The 18,723-nt window shown below is 41.4% G+C and overlaps 1 protein-coding gene across 4 annotated transcripts in view; it reads left to right on the forward strand.

The window, feature by feature from the left end:
- Window positions 1-18,723, forward strand: part of LOC128765068 (collagen alpha-1(XIX) chain-like) — a 127,383-nt gene that overhangs the window by 74,004 nt on the left and 34,656 nt on the right. For all 4 annotated transcript variants that reach the window (XM_053875464.1, XM_053875465.1, XM_053875466.1 and 1 more), the window contains 18 exons: window positions 1,678-1,740; window positions 1,812-1,856; window positions 4,582-4,614; window positions 7,544-7,582; window positions 7,667-7,708; window positions 7,866-7,901; window positions 8,240-8,284; window positions 10,458-10,511; window positions 10,995-11,048; window positions 12,197-12,268; window positions 13,631-13,672; window positions 14,120-14,197; window positions 14,524-14,559; window positions 15,206-15,259; window positions 15,499-15,552; window positions 16,729-16,770; window positions 17,730-17,834; window positions 17,914-17,967. In XM_053875464.1, the coding sequence (XP_053731439.1) occupies window positions 1,678-1,740; window positions 1,812-1,856; window positions 4,582-4,614; window positions 7,544-7,582; window positions 7,667-7,708; window positions 7,866-7,901; window positions 8,240-8,284; window positions 10,458-10,511; window positions 10,995-11,048; window positions 12,197-12,268; window positions 13,631-13,672; window positions 14,120-14,197; window positions 14,524-14,559; window positions 15,206-15,259; window positions 15,499-15,552; window positions 16,729-16,770; window positions 17,730-17,834; window positions 17,914-17,967 (948 nt within the window). The remainder of the gene's footprint in view (window positions 1-1,677; window positions 1,741-1,811; window positions 1,857-4,581; window positions 4,615-7,543; window positions 7,583-7,666; window positions 7,709-7,865; window positions 7,902-8,239; window positions 8,285-10,457; window positions 10,512-10,994; window positions 11,049-12,196; window positions 12,269-13,630; window positions 13,673-14,119; window positions 14,198-14,523; window positions 14,560-15,205; window positions 15,260-15,498; window positions 15,553-16,728; window positions 16,771-17,729; window positions 17,835-17,913; window positions 17,968-18,723) is intronic.

The following is an 18,723-nucleotide window of genomic DNA, read 5'->3' on the forward strand; positions in this document are numbered from 1 at the left end:
CAACAACAAGAACCAGCATATGTCCAAAGTTTTTATTGTAATAAAGAAAAATAAATTTAAAAAAATGTTCTCATAGCACAGCATCCGTTTTTCAAACTCTGTAGATGCTACAAGTGCATATGCAGAACAAAAAGTTACCAGCTTTCGGATCATACCGTGCGTGAAACATGATGCCACTTTCACCTGCCCCAAAAAAAAAGGGTTTTTTAAGCTAAACCGATTTCTCCTCATGTCAAAACCAATGAAAAGTTTCGGTGACACTTTCGATTGGGGTACACAAGCACCTTATTTATGTACTTTGTTTATGTTGTGACCAAAGTTTTATATTAGTGTGACAAAGCTTTGTGTTCCCAGACGTTGTTTATGGTTGTTGTTTTGCATTATTTTGTCCGTGCGCCGAGATGGAGACTCATATTCTGATGGGATACAGAATTTGGCAGCTCTCTGCTGCTATTGACGTTCAGTATAAAACAGTTTAAAAATAGAACAGTCATACTCGAAGATAACGCCATCCTGACTAGGTCGGTCCAGCAAAGGTTGATGGCTGGGTTGCCAACACTGGCCAACTGGGCATTTTTGAAACAAGCATACAAAATCCTGCATCATAGCTTTGGTTTTTCAGCAGAGCTTATCGGAGGATTGGCGCTACTTTGAAGGCAATGTTCCAGCTGTGTAACGTGTCTGGGTTTGTCTCGGACTTGAGTGACAGTCACAGACCAACAATGTTCTTTTTGCCACCATGGCAAATGTTACAGTGAGGATAGATGTTTTAATGCCCCATCCATTTTCACATTCCTACATGTGCATTCATTCGGTGGTTTGCTTCTGAAAGAAATGGTCGATGTACTAAGGTCAATCCGAGTCTCCCTCTGGATCAGAGCTTCTGCTCCTTTGTTAGTAGAGGAGACAGTTGTGGTTGTTTTGATTGATGGCTGAGAAGTATAAAGAAAAGCTGAGGTTCATCCAGATACACAGGCCACACTGTTAACTAGGTCGTCGTCTGCCTTCCAACCACAGGGAACAGCCGTCATTTCAAATCTCGGCGTACATATGATGATGATTATTAAATGGACTGAAATATTGACTGAAATGACCAGAAACATGGTTTAAATTGTCCATGCACATTTTCATGAAGAGCCTTTCCAGATTCCAGAACCATTTTTGGTCTTTAACAAGTGCTTTTACTTTATCGAGTTTTGCTTACTGTTTACGTACAAGACTGTCCTCAAATAACGGGTAATAAAGGAAAGATCAGAGGCGTCTCATCGGCAGTCACAAAGTGCCATCTATTGGTAGAGCAGGGAATGAGCTTTGTCATAGACCTGGAAAAGTGCTGCAGTGCAACAGGAGCTGGGGATTTTCATTAGCCTGCCACACTCACACTTCATTACATCATCTGTCGGCTTATGAAAGCAGCGTTTTGTGGCTCAGGATGTGAAGCAGGAATCTCCTGTTGGAGCAGAGGTGTCCTTGGGCAAGGCATTGAACCGTTAATCGACTTGTGATGCAGTCAGTGTGAGAAAGTCAGTGTTTTAAAAAAAATAGATTCATACAAGAGGTGAATACAGATCTTTTTTTCTTTTCAAGTTTTAATTAATAAGTGTCCTTGTCCAGGTTTTTTTTTTTTTTTTACTTTCCTGCCAATCACTTAAAAACCGCTGCTCTGTTCACACACAGGGGGAGAAGGGCGACGGCGGCGTCCATGGAGAAAAAGGGGTTAAAGGAGACAGAGGCGACCCTGTATGTATTTTCCTGCCGAGGCATTTACACCCCCCTGCTAGACAACCATTAACCAAGGTCTCCTCCCACAGGGTGAGCCAGGTGCTGAGGGGGCCAGCGGGACGAAAGGACAGAAAGTAAGTCACATCAATGTCGGCTGTCGTGTGTGATGATTCCCTCTGTTTGTGCAGCATGAAACCTCTTTGCCGGCGTCTGTGACTCGGTGGGGTGTGTCTATTGGGGTGGTGCGGGAAGACAGAAGGTTTGTGGTGCTGAATATTAAATGATTGATGCCTCATACTAGAAATCTATCTATCCATCTGTCTGTCTGTCTGTCTGTCTATCTATCTATCTATCTATCTATCTATCTATCCATCCATCCATCCATCCATCCATCTAGCTATCTATCATCCATCCAATCATCCATCTATCATCCATCCAGTCATCCATCCAGTCATCCATCTATCATCCATCCATTGACAAAAAAAGGTCCAATTGGATCTCATTGGATTTGCTTTTTAATGTTTACATAATACCAACCGACATAATGACAGAACAAGCTGTTTTCACCATTATAATCTTAGTTGAATTTGTATCACTACAAGTCACAAAAATGATTAAATATAGAAAAAGAATCTATCAAGTACAATGCGATTAAATATATTGCTAAACACAGAACCTCTCAGCCAAATTCAACAGGAACATTCATTTACAACAATAGAACACGTGTTCATCCACCTCTGCTCCGGTGGCCATGGATCTTGCTGTACAATCTACACTGGGACTCGCGTGGGCCTGCAAACAGTCACACTCATCACATTGTTTCATTTTCACAAAAGATGACTGAACGAGACTGAGAGCGTCATTGGATCGACAAGCGGATGGTGGCCGATCCATCTTGTCTCTATTTAGCCAATACAGGATATCATTCACACTATGATTGGAAGCTGTCAAAAATAGGCAAAGTGGTGATGGTGATTTGGCTCAAGGCGTTACTTGAAATAACTGGGACTTCCTGGATAACAGTTTGATATTTTGCTCCAGTAGTTTTGGGCAAGATTTGGACATTGCCATCTGCTAGTAGACTTCAAACCGTTTTGGGACATTGATGTCAACCTCTTACGCCTTATCTCAATCGTCCTCTCTGGTCACACCTCTTCACATCCTCATCTCCCACATCCATGAACCTCAGTCCTCTCCTACTTTTACCTGGGACCTCCTACATTCTTGGACCAACAATGACTCTCCTCTCTACGTATCCTAACCATCCTTCCTCACTAACTTTGTCTCGAAACTCCACTGTTTTTCCGTAATTTCTACTTTAAGCCACTACGTTCCTTCCTCCTGCTGCTACTCCTCTGCCACAGATCACCCTAACATCCATCTACATCTGTTCCACAGTGGCTGCACTCTCCTCTTCACCTTCCAGATCTCTGTCAATGACTCAGGACAACTAATGCCTCTGTTCTCACTCCCTTTCAATTCTATCCTCATTTCTAATTTTAATGCTACTGTTATGGTTCAATTGGCCTTTAAAGCATATTGTTTTAATAGTAGCAGTAGTTCTCTAAGAAGGAGCTGATGTCACCGTACTCACATTTTTCTGTCGATCTAAGTCCACGACATGATGTGATTAGCTGTGACCATCCCGATGCCAGTTGGAATCCGATAGGACAGATCAAGCAAGATAAATATAGTGACTCCACGATTCAGAGCTGACAGGCAGTTTAAATCTGCCGTCTGGAAACGTTGCCTCTCGCAGGACACTAGTTGTGAATCATTTTCGCGCCATCCAGGAATGATTTGTTCGAGGCTGAAAGAAAATTCTCTAATAGATTTTCATCTGTTATTCGACTAATGGCACTTGTTGGAGTGTGTTCACAGGCAAATGTTCCAGTGAGAACGCTAATGTCGGCGACGGTGACGCTTGATATTCCGTGCTTTATTTAGAAAGGCAGATTGGATTGATAGCGTGGCAGTGTGAGGGAAATGCAGTAGGTGGCACATTCATCTTCTCTTTCTGATGTTGGCACACAGCAGGAGATTTTCATTACCCGTTTTCATCTGTCGGTCAGGAAAAAAAATTCAAATTCACGGATGATATCACTGTTTAAATGTGGTCGCTTGACTTCAGCTGCCTTCGATGCCTCACAGAGCCTGTTTTGAGCGACAGCTTGCTTCAAGTGGCAATGTGATTTTCAAACTTGGTGACTGCAGTTTGTTCGATTAATTGCACAACATGAACTGAATTAGTTCATACGGGATCTGATCTCGATTCATCTTCACTGGACATGACCATGAATGAAAGTATGGAATCAAGCACAGCAGATTCATTATGAGCCGCTTACGCGCGGCGGGAACCTCTTCAGGAACGTCGCTGGAATCCGTCGGACAAATCAAGAATGTGTTCAAATATTGGTTAAAGAAATGTGGAGCCAGACGGATCACTCAGTTCTCCTTTTGTCTCCCCTGCTGTGATGGCAGTGAGCAAGGGCACTAGGCAGGTGGATTACGTCATATTTCCCAGAAATGATAGTGATAATCGGGCGGCAAAATTTTTGTTTTGGTGGTGTTCCATCTCGTGTGTAGATAGTAGGAGTTTTCTGCAAGCAAGTTTTGAAACATCACTGCCACCTGCTGTCTCACAAAACACCTAGCTGCCAACAATATTTTTCTGTGGCACAGAAAAGCTACTCACCTATGGAGAATTGCTTTCAAAATTAGCGTCTGTTTTTATGCTGTTTACGTACCACCTTAGCCCGTGTGTCCATTCATCTTGCCGCCCGTGTGTCCATTTATCTTGGGTTTAATTGGCACACTTTGGAACGCTACGATCAATGCTGTGTTTCTCTTATTTTTCAGGGTGATGCCGGTCCGCCTGGTCCTCCTGGTCCTGTAAGTACAGTAAAGCAATGAGATGAATTTGAAGGTAATGCAAGGTGAAGCGCACGAGATCCCTTTGCTGAAGCTTGTCATGGTTTATTCATAGATAATTTCTTTGTGTGCGGTTTCTAAATTCGACCCAAGGGTCCACTGCCGAATATTGTTTGCATTAGTATGTGAAGCAGAGACGTGCAGGCGACTACAGATTTATCGTTTTCGCCTTTCGTGTCCGCCAGAGTTAAACTCAGATTGTATTGTACAAACGGGACCTTCATCTGCTGTTGTATGTAGCTGTGATGTCCATGTAACACCAGACACAGAACCTATAAACTCTCCATTGCTGATTCAAAGTCATTTTGTTGAGGATAAAAGTGTTTTATGACTTTTTAGATTGGGTTTATTGAATTCTTCCAAGCTCTAGTGTTTTCCGTAATTTACCTACATAATTTCCCCCAATGGTGGGCGCTTATATTTAAATGCTCAGTGCATGAATGCAGTTTTCTTTTTGTGCTTTCATTTGATGGTCCTTAGTGGAAAAACACCAATTACATAGATTTATCAGTGATATCATGGTTTACTTCACTAAAGTTGAATTAACAATTGTGTGTCTGGGTCCCTCAAGTAAATAATTAATACGTTTTTTTTTTCCCAAGACCCACTACACATAGAGTAAATATTTCAAGCCTTGAAATTTTCATTAGAAATTTTACACAAGATGCAAAATGGATATTTTAAACAGAGATATCAGACAGAGATTATAGTGATGAAAACATTTTTGTTATTATTATTGTTATTACTATTACTATTTTTGAGGCAACAAGAGAAAAACATCAATGTAAAACTGAAAAGTTTTGCAGTCATATTTAAGCTTTCACAGGGAAGCTTACTGACTCACTTCTCACTCACTTGTGCTCAGTGTTGCGTACCAAGTCGTGGATCATTTATGATATGGGTTGCATCTCCAAAAGCTCACAAAAGCAAGGGAGACATTACTCATTTGATAAATGAGGCCATTTGAATATTTAGTGGCCGACTCTGTCTGTGCTCTCTGCCTTCCTGTGGCAGATCATTTTGGCAGTTAAGCATTGATTTTCCTTACACAGCAGAAGCGAGGGTTCACATCATTACCTTCTCTTCATAAACCTTCTTGTGTTTCTGTTTATCGGTGACAGGGAGGAGCGGCGGGTTAACAGGCAGACGCAGGCATCACTTCTGGTCTGGAATTGGCAAAAAAAAAAGATGTCGTTCCATCTTTGAGGCAGTTTTGCTTTTACAGCTGCCAATAAGCTCTTACAGTGGAGCTTTTTTGTTGACAGTTTTACTTATGGCAAATTGTTCAAGTGCAGCACTTCGCTGCTTATGACTGAAGATTTTAAGCAGGAATATGATATTTGGTGATTGACGCTGATGAATGTGTCAATGTCCAGTGCTTCTTTGATGCAATGAGATTTATTTAAAACACTCCTCCTCGGCTTTTGTGGTCATCTTGTTTACCTTGTCTGTTACTGAATGGAGTTGAAAGGAATTTTCTGGGTATGTTGAAGAATACATGAATCCGATTTATCATCCGCATCTTCAAACTTTGGGGAATCCATCACTTTTGTTCAAAATAGAGTTGCAGCACACTTAAAAAAAAAAGTAATAATAATAATTACATAGCTAAAATAAATGTAGGGCAATAATAATCGATGGAAAAGTCTTTTTCTTTATTTATTTTTCTCATTTTGCATGAGAAAATGTGTTTGGTTTATCGTTTTGAATGCTACTTTATTTTTTGCATCCTACTAATGATGACACTTTGAAACAATAAAAAAGTAATAGTTCCAAAAAAAAAAATCCAGATTATTGTTGTGTATGGCAAGATGCTTCTTAAATGTACATTGAAAACAGAGAGATTCAGTCACTTCAAGTTAGCTCATGCTAAAATTCTGTCACGCTAAACAACACTATAAACCAATCTGAGAGCACAGATGGGGCATTGGTACTGAATTCAAGGATGTTCTGGGAGTTAAAAATGCACATAGTTGTATGTTCCAAACCTTATATATTTTTTACTTATCGTACCATTTCACCACCTTCCCAATGCAGATGCAACAGTGTGATGCGTAATTGTGCAGTGGGCGTAGAGAGTCATGGCCTCAGTAGTTGGTGCATTTAAAAAATAAGTAATTGAAATAAAAAGTTTTTTTTTAAAGTTTCTTCAATATTACTCTGGCAGTGTCTTTTTTTCAAACTTTTACTTTCACTTCACACACACAGTTTCAGTAAATCAGCAGAAACAGAACCAAACCCGATTGAGTACACTCTACTGCAGAGGTGGGCAATTAAATTTCCCAAGGGGCCGGGTTATATATTGTGACCGTTGAGAAGGGCCGTCAAACACAAAGAGAGGAGGACAAGAGAAAATATAAAATAAAAATCATGTGTGATTATGAATCTACACTGTAAAAATGCATAGAAACTGTTGGTTTGTTGTGTTTTATTTAATTTAAACCACATTCCATTTAAAGATTGTCAATGTGGCTCATACATTTCAAAATTTACTTAAGGGACAAGAAATGCTCCTAAAATAGCCACGAGAGAAGATTTAGAAAAAATAATTAAACAAGAAGGTTATGTTTCAGTTACATCATAATAAACAAAAAACAATCCATAAGACAAAATGTCAGAGACAACAACAATGTCAGTTTTATAGTTTTGCTCTGACTCCAGGAGGGCCACATAAATACAGTCAAAGGGCCGCATTTGGCCCCCAGGCCGCACTTTGCCCAGGTCTGCTCTACTGTGATCCCTGAGTCTACTAATTGAACATTATATAATACTTCACACCTGGTAATATCTCGCCAAACTCGACTTGGCTTTCAAACGTTTGAGCCGTCACAAACACAATGTCATTTCATCGCATCCCCAAATGTTGAAATGCTCCTCTGTTTATCTGCAGGTGATGACGGCTCATGGATTAAGACAAGCCACAGTGAATGTAATTGCTTTTTATCCTTGACTACTACAAATGCTGTTGATTTATCGTGCACGCTTACATGCTCTGTTTCCCTCTGAAATTTAGAATGAACTGGAGAAAACACTGAAGGGTGAAAAGGGGGAAAAGGTAAAGAGATTTGATTGACGTTTAAACACGAGGTTGATTTCAGAAATACAGTTTTGAACTGCATTGAAATGGAAAGACAGAACCCTCTTCGCCTTTTTTTTGAAGTGCTTTATATTTCCATCAAGCAGTGATGGCCGCCTCTGCTTCCTTCATACAGGGAGAAAATGGGCCTCAAGGACCACAAGGCTTTAAGGTAACTTGTTCGACAACACAACACAATAAAGCATAAAACCACAGTCACTGCGCCCCACTTTTAACGCTCTTATACTCCATCACTAGTGAAGTCACGAGTGTGATAAGGTGGTAAGGTTTTGTGTGCTACACTTGCTGTGTAATGACACTTGTGTATTTCATTGAATTTCCTGGTTCCAGTGATAAGCTCATACATTCCAGAGTCCCTCATTCTGTCCCTTTGAAATGTGGATCTTTCAAGTCAATACTGGAGTTGACAGTTGGTCAACTAAAGCTGGACTGTGAGGCTTCCACTTTGCACTTTGATTCTCAAATGACTTTTTTTTTCAATTTCAACAGGGAACTATTGGGCTACCAGGGTTAAAGGGAGATCAAGGATCAGAGGTGAGGCTCTGCTGAAGATAAAAAGTGTGACAGTTCAGCGTCTACTAATGAAGAATCAAAAACACTCACTTAAAGGACATTGGCAAGTTTAGCTCCACAAGACCTCAATCAGAAAAGTTTAAAATAAGGTGATTCTTAACATAAATAGGTGTAGTTGCTGCTGGACACCACACAGTGATGGAATCGGGCACTTCGCAGAGGATTCTCTTTTTGGGTTTTGGTTCATGAGAAACCAATCCTCCTTAGTTCTTGGGTGGAGATGGTGCCTGGCTGTTGGTTGTGTACACAGCAGAGACACGGGCTTTGAGCTCCATGCTGCCATGGTTGAAGAGCAGACTCCTGATGTAGTGGAGGCCCATGACTCAGTAGGGGAACCACAGGGGGTCCACAAGTGAGCCAGTAATCCTTGTCAGAACCGAGTGCCCAAACTATTTCCTGATCACAGAAGTCGGTGTGACAGGTGTGAAATCACTTTGTGGGTCTGTACAGGCCTGATACTTCCTATTGTCCCCTGGTGCATTAATACAGACGAGGAATTCATGATGTGAATAATAATTACATTTGAGGTCACTTCACTAATTAGCTTGCCTCTTGCAGATACTGTAGCTGAAGCTTGTTTTCTTATGCTCCTTTCAATTCCCTTCAGTTTTGCAGTGGAAAGAAATGTGCCCTTTGAGTTACAACATATCAGTCGGCAAGTTATTCTGCACTTTGCTGACAAACTTTGTATTATTATTGTTTATTATTATGTATTATTATTTGTTTATTATTGTTGTTAATATGGCTGTGAACCCTGAGTCAAGACCAGTTGGTGAAAACAGGAATATATGGTGTAAAAATGTGTATTCAGACAGACGAGGCAGGCGTTTCTGCTAGTGGACAGTGTTCTTGCAAACATCTGGCGAGAAGGTCCACCATACATTGTCTATGCCAGATCTCCACCTTATGTATAGACTGGAATCATCTCTTCTTTACGTCAGAAGACAACAGAAATGATCGGTTTTCTGATCTCATATCTACTTTCTCTGTCTGGGGCCCCCCTACATAAAGTTGTGTGGATTGCTAGTTCCATGTCAGACAGGTCTTTCAGTCGCACAAACCATGGTGTCTTCAGTCAATATTGCTTTCCTCATGCACACATTTGGTCACGACAAGAACCCGACATAACAGATACGGGTCACAAACATTCTTTAGAATAACCTGAATAAACTTACTCAGATACTTACTTTTTATCAACTTACTTTGGTAAAATTGAGATTAAAAATATATATAATATATTGACAGCCCTATGCCAAACCACAACTTTTTGAAAACAATATTGCCATAGCCCCATCGCTCTAGTCTCAGGAACACAGTAGGGGTCATTTGGCTACACCTGTTGAGTTTATTGGGAATATTAAACTGAAGTATATGGCTTCTCTTTCATTATGATGAGCTTCAAATAGCTGCTGCACAACATAGACAACAGAAAAGCCAGTCACAAACACAAGTTGGAGCAAAATATATTTCCTCAAAGCAGAACTAAAGAAATGAAAATAACTTGCATGGCGCATGCAACCTGCCTAAAACAGTCCGTATTACCAGTGCAGTCTAGCCACAGTCACATTTCGCTGACCGTGCTTGTGTTGCATGTTCTCCTGCATACTTGAGCGGCCACCTTTTCTTCTCTGTGTTGTGCGACAGCAGTGCACACCACAGACGTGCCTGCCATATATATATATGAACATCATTTTCAGCGGTTTCTTTAGGCTGCCTGAATTTACAGGGCACTTTTTTCAGAGGAGATGGGCAAATAAATTGGTGGAAAAAAGCATTGTTTCCATGTGGACTAAGTGTTGAGCTTGTGATCCTTATGAAGCCGCACAGTGGAGATACTTCCTCTTTGCACAGGCAAAAGTATGTCAAATGATTTAGAATGCAAGGATGTCAAAGGTCGTTTGAAGGTGCCTCAAGCTTGGGTTCAAAGTTGGGAAATTCCCATTCTCCCTTGACTTGGGATCAAGAATGATGATATACAGTGTATCATAGATTGATATACTGAACTGTATATATACTGTATGTTCTTTTGATGAGGCAAAAAAGGCTGTTTCTAGATGTTTATTCAGGGAATGCATCAAGATAAAAACAAAAAAAAAAAAATCATCATGAATATTTCGAAATTGTCTCCTGGCAGGGAAAGCAGGGCCCATCTGGACCGATTGGACTCCCAGGACTTCCAGGCGAGCCAGTAAGTATTTTGCCACCGGACGTCAGCGTTGCGTGTCAAGCGCTCCTCTGTCTGACGGCCTTATCTGTCACCTTGCCATAGCCCCTGCTCTCAGTCAGCCAGGATGAAGGAGCGAGATAAACAGATATGAGTCAACAGGCAGGAGTCGGAGGAAGAGCTGTGCAGAAAACGTCCAGCATTTCAGCGCGCAGCGACACTGATGAAGTTTAAGAATTAATTAGTGGAAAGAGGCAAATCGAAGTGCTTTATGGCAGGATGGACAAGACACCTCGGTCTGCGCTCCACACCTGCTTCCATAATGAGCATCTGTCTTTATTCAAAAGCAGGGAGGGAAGAGAGGCATTTCATAAATCCTGCCTGGGAGAAATTATGTTGGAACACGGCTGCCCGCTGGAGCAGTGAGGAGGAGGAGGAGGAGATAAATGTGTGCAAAAAAGATGAAGGCCCGGTGATGGATGTGTCTCTTTTTACCACTATTTACAGGGCAAGCCAGGGGAGCCTGGGGTGCCAGGGCGAGATGGCCTGAGAGGAGAGAAGGTAGGAAAACTTCAAATCGAGTTCACACCTGGAGGAGAACTAGGGAGCAGTGATGTTTTATCACAGGTTGAACACAGCAGACAGCTTGTGAAGACGTCTCACCGTGCACGCCATCTTCAATCACCGTGGATTGTTGTGCTCCCGTCTTTGAAGCCACGTGCCACTCCGATTCGCGCGGGCAAATTTCAGACTCGTCCTAAGACAAAGAGCGCAGGCGACATGCATGTTTGATGGAGTTTGTCACTTGCCAAAATACATGAAGCTGTGTGCGCGGCTCCACGCCCTCCAGAGTCACAACACTGCACCTCTGGGCATGGAAGTGGAGCTGAAGTGCCTAAAGCATGCATCCACCTCGACAGTACTTCCTTGCTTTGTCAGCGTCTGCTCCGATGTCAACTGCAGACTTGGAAGCACACACAAAAGAGTTGCTTAATTATGCATTTAAATGTGCTACTTTACATCGAGACTATATAACTGATGCATTATTGAACATAATGCCAGCAGCTTTCTTCCAAAAATATGATTTAATTAAAGCGGTTTAGTTTTAGGTTTTTAATTTCTGTTTTTTAAGACTTTATTTCAGTCTTCTTTGACTGGTTTGCGAAGAATTTCAAGTGAAAAGTGGCGTCCAGAAAATTGCACAGAAATTAACATGGTGTTTTCTGTGACTGACCATGTTGACTCAGAATTTAAGGTTGATTAAAAATTTGGCTCTTATTATATGTGTTATCTTAAATGTACGTGCTGTCGCTGTGCACTGCAGGTAAGGATCTGGGATTGCTTTGCTTTGCTGTCCCGTAAATAACTGCGATTGTGACATGATGTCAAGGTTTGTCGGGGATTTATGAAATGAAGCCTCAATTTTAATGTCTTTGTTTTGCTGGTGTTTCAAAATACAATCAGGTGCCGCAAACCTTTTGACGGATGTGTCACTCTCTGTAGCAACGCGTGCCCCATTTCCTCTTCCTTCTAGTAAATATGATGTGGCAGGACGTGACTGTCGGTGACTCTTGGGTTAAAAGAATGTCGTAAATCACAACGTAGCTTTTTAGGTGGAATATTTCCAAGAATTGGTGAATCACATTGTTCTCAAAGTGGAATGGGTCTCATGATTTTGTTTCAGTGATTCTTCTTTATCCTCTTTATAGGGTGATTCGGGAGGGTTGACTGGCCCGCCTGGACCTCCTGGACCAAAGGGTGAGCCTGGTGGTGCCATCATGGTAGGTTGAATTCAAATGCAGAAGCAGAAGTAATAAGCTCAAAGTAAAGGGTGTCAATGACCCAATACTACACAGGATGTTTGCTCAGTTTGGACTGTGTTTGACTTTTGTATGATGGCAACACTGGGAAAGCATTGCTTAAATTGTTTTGGATTTTGAAGATACTTTTCCACTTGAAGTGCTCCATGTAAACTACTGGAGGGTGTGGGCATGGACATGTATGGGGCTCCATGCAAGGGACTAAAGAATAGTGGCCTTTGTCGTGAGCATTCACCCCTGCAGCATCTGTCCGATGCCAACAATCTTAATTTAATTTAATTTTTTTAAGAATGTCTAGCTCTGAGGCGGAGGTCTGCACTCTCTGAGAGCATCAACGTTATTGGATTGATTTTTTTTTTTTTCATAGTCATAGTTATCAGCAACACAAACATGCATTAGCACTCGAAGGTAACAAAACCAAATATCAAACCTCCTTGCTTCCCACTCATCTTGACGCAACGCCATTGAGAAATCAAACATCAGACGACCCCAAGCTGCAGAGTAATCACCCCCTCGCATCCCGAAGATTATCGCTGTTCAGGCTCTCTCTTTTATGTGCATGGCTTTGCATATAGAAATGTTCATTACGGCTCCATCACAAGAAGAAGTGGCACTTGCAGAGCCGTGGCCTTGGTCCTGGTTGAAGGCACAGCTCTCAATCATCTTGTGCTTTACAGCCCAAAACAATCATGTTTGTTTATGTGTGGAAACGCTGAAGTGAGCATGAAGCCTGACAGCAGAGTCACTTGTCAAGCAAAGAGCACTGTGTCCAGGTGAGCGGAGTAAATGAAGGATCGAATCAATACAAGCCGTGTTGTTTGAACTTCTTCACTGCTCCACGGTGTTCAGGGTAATGGTTTTACAAGACACAGACAAGTGGTTTGTGTAGACATCTGGTGTTGGACTCATCAAAAAGGAAAGAGGGAGGAACTGTTGCCGTTTCAGTTTAGAATTTATTTTAAAAAAGAAAATTTTATATATATATATATATATATACAATTTGAAAAAGAGTTTCTTTCCTTCCCGTTCTTTATTAAAGTAATTAAAGTAAAAAGTGCTATATATGGTAAACAAAGCCTAATTATTGTATTATTATCTGTTTTTTTGCATTTTCAGTAAAATCTTTATGCTTCCATGAAGGAGCCTGCCTTCTAATGTATCACAGAGTTGGTTGCTTTCATATCAGACTTGCTCTGTGTCCTTGATGAAAATTATATGAATTGAATATTTCTCTTTAAAGAAGTGAATAACTTTTTTGGGGGGGTCTGTGCAAAAGTTTTCAAAGTGAATCAGTGATCTTCTTTCTTTTCATATTGTTTCCAGGGCGATGGTCTGTCTCTGTCACGAGCCTCTCGGGGACCCAAGGTAGACTGTTTTCTTTGGGTGGACAAGCTTTCTGTGTTTCGGTTGTTCACATTTAATTCATTTTTATTTTCTTTAAAAACGCCTCATTTCGCAATGCGCGAGCTGGGAATCAATTATGTGCTTCCCAGCAAATGTTGTGGGCTCACATTCCTCTGAATTAGATATCACATGGTTCTCTGTTGAGCGGAGAAATGGTGCACTTAAGTCGCTCCAGTTGTCAGCAGTATTGCCATGAATCTAAATAATGATCTGATTTGCATATTCCCACGTTTCCCCGTACACGTATGAGATTAAATTAAATGGATAATGAGTGTCTTCCATTGGCCTTGTGTTACGTGTCTTTGATTCCACTGAAGAGAAAAATATAAAGGAGAAAGGCCCCATATTAGAGACAGAGCACATCTCTCACGAGCCCTGAAACCCTTTTAACTGCGGTTCTTCTGTCAGGGCGAGCGAGGAGTCCCAGGCCTGCCTGGAGAACATGGTGAAAAAGGCGAACCTGGAGAAAGTATCACAGGAATACCTGTGAGTATGATGCTGCTTTGACCTGTTTTCTCCCTCACCCCTCGGTTTTACTGGAATAACAACCTCGGAGTCCATGTTTCGGTCACAGAAAGCAAGACTTACACGCCTCTAGAATATCCCTGATGTAAAGTCGTGTTCTTTCCCAGTGAGGGGACGCTGCTTTATCATTCATGCGCCACACCGTGTGGACCTCACAGTCTTTCCGGAGCTGAGACTTGCCTGTCAAAGACAGGCTCAACAGAGCAAAAAATGTGCCGACAAACACTTGAAAATGTCAGCCGCTTGTGTGGAGAAGGTGCTAATAAGATTCTGCGTTCTGCTTTTAGGGCCCCATGGGACCTCCAGGGAAGCCAGGGGTCGAAGTGAGTGGACCGTCTTTAACACTTTGTGTGACACCTGGATTCTGAGACCTTCATAGTCATGCCATTCAATTCTGTCATGTGCATGGAATCATGTATATTGTTGTAGCTAGTTTCTGATCTTGACACAGGGTCTACTTTACCCTCCTTACCTTTCCTATTGGAAGACAAGTATCTCTCCTTCCGTTACTTGAAGCTACAATATAAGCTTGGGCGAAGACACAGAACCTCCCCCAGACTGTTAACCGATGCAAATGAACAGCCTTGTGCTAACCTCAGCCACAGTCAGACGCTGCATTCATTCTGATGAGAACCATTAGGAGTCAATCACGTTGACAGAGTTAGCATCAGCAGGACAGACTTGAGCATTTTAATGCCCTGAACCATGGTAATATTTGTTGAAGTTAACATGTACATGGAAACTGAAGGCTTAGGTTCCAACATGTTTTCAGTGTAGAACCTAAAAAATGGAACTGTTACCCAATATCACCTTACAAAGACGTGTCAAAACACGTTGAATTAGAAGGAGATCGCTATTGTTGCATTAGCTCCAAGAATTGATTTTGTGTTTGCCATTTTCGGCCCATTGTCCTTTCACTATATATAACCTCACGTTTTCACCTGGTATACTTGTGTGGGTGTATTTCAGGGTCCTCGTGGATCACCAGGTTTAACAGGACCCCCCGGTGTTCCCGGAAAAGAGGTGAGCAATTGTCAGCCTGTCCTTTTGGTGTGATCCGCTGCCTCACATCCTGCAGATGAAAGAAACTGCAACTATAAATAATGATCTTCCTCCTGCTGTGGCTGAACAATGTAGCAGCGCTGCTGTGCGCAAATTCTCCCCCGCTGAGACGTGTGTGCAAGTCAAATTATGCTTTGGCTTATCTTCATAATGTGGCACATAGGTGCATGTTTCATTTATGTCTGTGTCTCAATTAAAAGGGCTCCCCCGGTAGACAAGGGCCCCCTGGTCCCGCCGGACCCCCAGGTGAACCGGTAAGTAGGAACAATTCTTCTCTGCCCTCAGAGGTTCAGTGTCACCGATTGTGCATGTGACCCACTGAGTTTAGGTGATTAGAATTCATTATTTTTGTGCAAATTAGCCGTGAATGACGATGTGTTGTTGAAGCAGGATTTTAGGTTGAGTGTCCTCCCGTGTGTCAGAGTAATCTGTGTGATATCTCTTTTAGATTATATTATGGAAGGTTTCCTGTGAGTGTATTCTGGTGTTTTGTTTTTATATTTTCAATTCACGTAACATATGTAAAAATGTACTTGTCCCTACTGTTCATATGTGACTCTGTTAACTCTTACGTGCTGAGTGGATCAGGGATGTGCCACTCTCAGTCATCTGCAATATTTGTACCACAGAAATTGCTCCAAAAGTATTCTAGCAAATTCACTTAAGATTGTTCCTACAGCTGTTCAGTTCCCCCACTGGTCTGAGATAAATTGACCGAGAAAAAAAACAAATAAAAAAGCCCGTAAGCCTAGCCGTTTACGTTAAATTGTACCAGGAAATAAAAAGTGTTGATGAAAATAGATGGTGAGTGTTTCTGAATAAGGTTATGGTGCACTTCATCTGTTTTAAATAACCTAAATTCAATTTATACCAACAAAAGAATGGCAACCATTTCACCTGGCCCTCACTTATTTCACATGATTGAATAGTTTTGACTTTTTAATTTTAATGTAGTGACAAAAAAACTTGTTTTAGGCACTGTTTATTGACGAAAATATTCATGTTTGGCTCCTTAAAAAATCGTTTTCACCTTTGTTTAGTCAGTATCAATGAAGACAAGTAAAAAATAAAAATATCTTAATAAAAAGAAGGTAAATCGGGAGATGAGGAAAATGTACTAAAAATGTGTAGCACATAAATTTAAAATATTCATTTAGATGTTATTGTTTTGTTAGCGTGAGTGTGAGTGAGTGTGAGCGTGAGCATGTCAGCACTTTATGTTGTCTATTGTTTGTAATGTTGAAAATTTCAGTTTTAAAATCCAGCACTAATGATTTGGCATTCGGAAATCACAATATGATCAAATACATTTTGTCGGTTTCAACTAGATTGTTATTCTGAAGTTTCAAATACCATATTGAGAGAATGGAAAACCAACTGTTTGGTTACGCTGTATGTTATATCCATTGGTATTTGCTCTGTATTTACAGACCGCTTTGCCCATCGTTGGAGATATGAGCGCACTGCTTAAGGTAAAAGTATTTTTAGAGCACTTTTAGCAAGCAATATCAGTAATTGTCCCACTATGACAATACTCTGGAGTTGGACAAAATAATGGAAACACCTTAAAGCTAAAAAAGCTTTAAGGTGTTTCCATTATTTTTGTCCAACCCCTGCTGTTCATGCCATTTCTACGACCAACTTCCTAGTGATGCAGTTCATAGTAGTCGTGGAAATGCCAGGAAGGTGTGAAATTAGATTTCATCAAGTGGTTGTACTGCGACTAAAATCAGGTGTAGGTCCATGAGTGCCTCCAGCAGGATGAGAGAGAGAAGTATCTGTCAAAGTAGGAGCGTAACTCACGGCACAGGTGATGCGCTGTGAAAAGGAATTTAATGAGGTTTTAAGGGAATACGTAATTCTAATGTCAAGTACTGGAGGTATCAAAGCGTCACCGGTTCTGGAGAAACTTTCGTGACAGATTTGCTTTCAGCATATGACTCATAAATATTCTATAAGTTATTTAATGCTCTCGCAGTTCTTACAAGAATCCTGAAATAGCTGCCTGTTTGTGAGGAAGGTTTGCGTCCTCTTTTTAATATCTGAAATAGTTAAAACATGACTTCACGTCGATGTAAGGCAGTTATTTAATCTATTTTTGTGCTAAACAAGTTTTACTTCTTCACACTGAGTTAAAGCTTCCAGCTCTCAGCCTGGCAGTCCCTATAACTGGCACGGATCACGGACAATGATATTTAAAATTTCTCCCCAAAATGTCACAGTCAATGATTTTGACAAAGTTCAGCATTCACCTGAGACGAGCGACACTTGGGGTTGGTTCACGTTGTTCCTGCTCGAAAGACATTTAGAAAGCACTTTGTGTCAGTCGGGGTCTTGTCCTCCACTCAGGGCTTGTGATATAGCGCAGGGTGAAAACTCCACTTGATGAAATGTTCTCTGCATCGCTTCTTTTGTTTCCTGGCTCTTACAGAATGCCTGCAGTGCGTGCCAGACGAGAGTTCCGGGGCTGCCTGGCCAGAAGGGAGAGAAGGGGACTACCGGAGGGCAAGGAGTAGAAGGCATGGTGGGAGAAAAGGTGAACCGAAATTCTATTATACAGAAAGGTTTTTGCGTAATAAGAAGACATAACTTTCACGTTCTTGTGTCGTCACTAGGGGGATCCAGGCATAAGAGGACCGATGGGTAACCCTGGAAAAGAGGGCCCTAAGGTACGCAAGATGTATCATACCACTAAAAAGAAAGGGTTGTATTCCGACCCTAGTGAAATGAAACAATGACTCAATTATTGCAGGAGTTTTGTTCCACAAGAATCTGCAAAGGAGACACGTGTGACTTTAGGTTTAACAGAAGCGTCAGCCTCAGATATTGTTCAGTCGATATGATAAAGAAATTTCAACAAAAAAAGCCAAAGGTTTAATCCAAAACATAGTATAAGGTGCAGTTCAGCTTGTGAGGGAACTCAACACCGACAGAATGTAGTCCCTTAAGAATTCAAGGTGCCAGCAGTCAACAAGGAAGTAAATAATTCTGCGGTGCAAGGGACAAGCTCAAAGACCAATCGAGAAGAAGGTCTGTACAAGATAATTTGGTGGAAAGGCAAGCAGCTTAAAATTGCGCCACAGGAATTTGGATTATCGTGTCTGGCCGAGTGCAAGGAGCAGAAAGATAACACGAGCAAAACCAGTGGCAGAGCAATGTATGTAATGAACTTTGAGACCATGTAGTGTTCCTTGGCGAAATGTTGTACGTGATGGAGTGAGTCAGGGTTTTTGTCCGGTAACTTTCAGGTACGGTGAGGGAGTGACGTGTTCTGACATCTTCTGCGTTTACACCACACCGAGACGATCGGTAAAAGCCGACTTTGGTTGCGACAGATCGGACTGGCCCTCCAGAGTCACTGCAGAACTTGCGAGTAGTGTTTCTATTGCACATTGCACAGTTCAATATCGAGACATCGTATATCA

This window comes from Synchiropus splendidus, chromosome 9, assembly GCF_027744825.2.
Source record: "Synchiropus splendidus isolate RoL2022-P1 chromosome 9, RoL_Sspl_1.0, whole genome shotgun sequence".
Lineage (NCBI taxonomy): Eukaryota > Metazoa > Chordata > Actinopteri > Syngnathiformes > Callionymidae > Synchiropus > Synchiropus splendidus.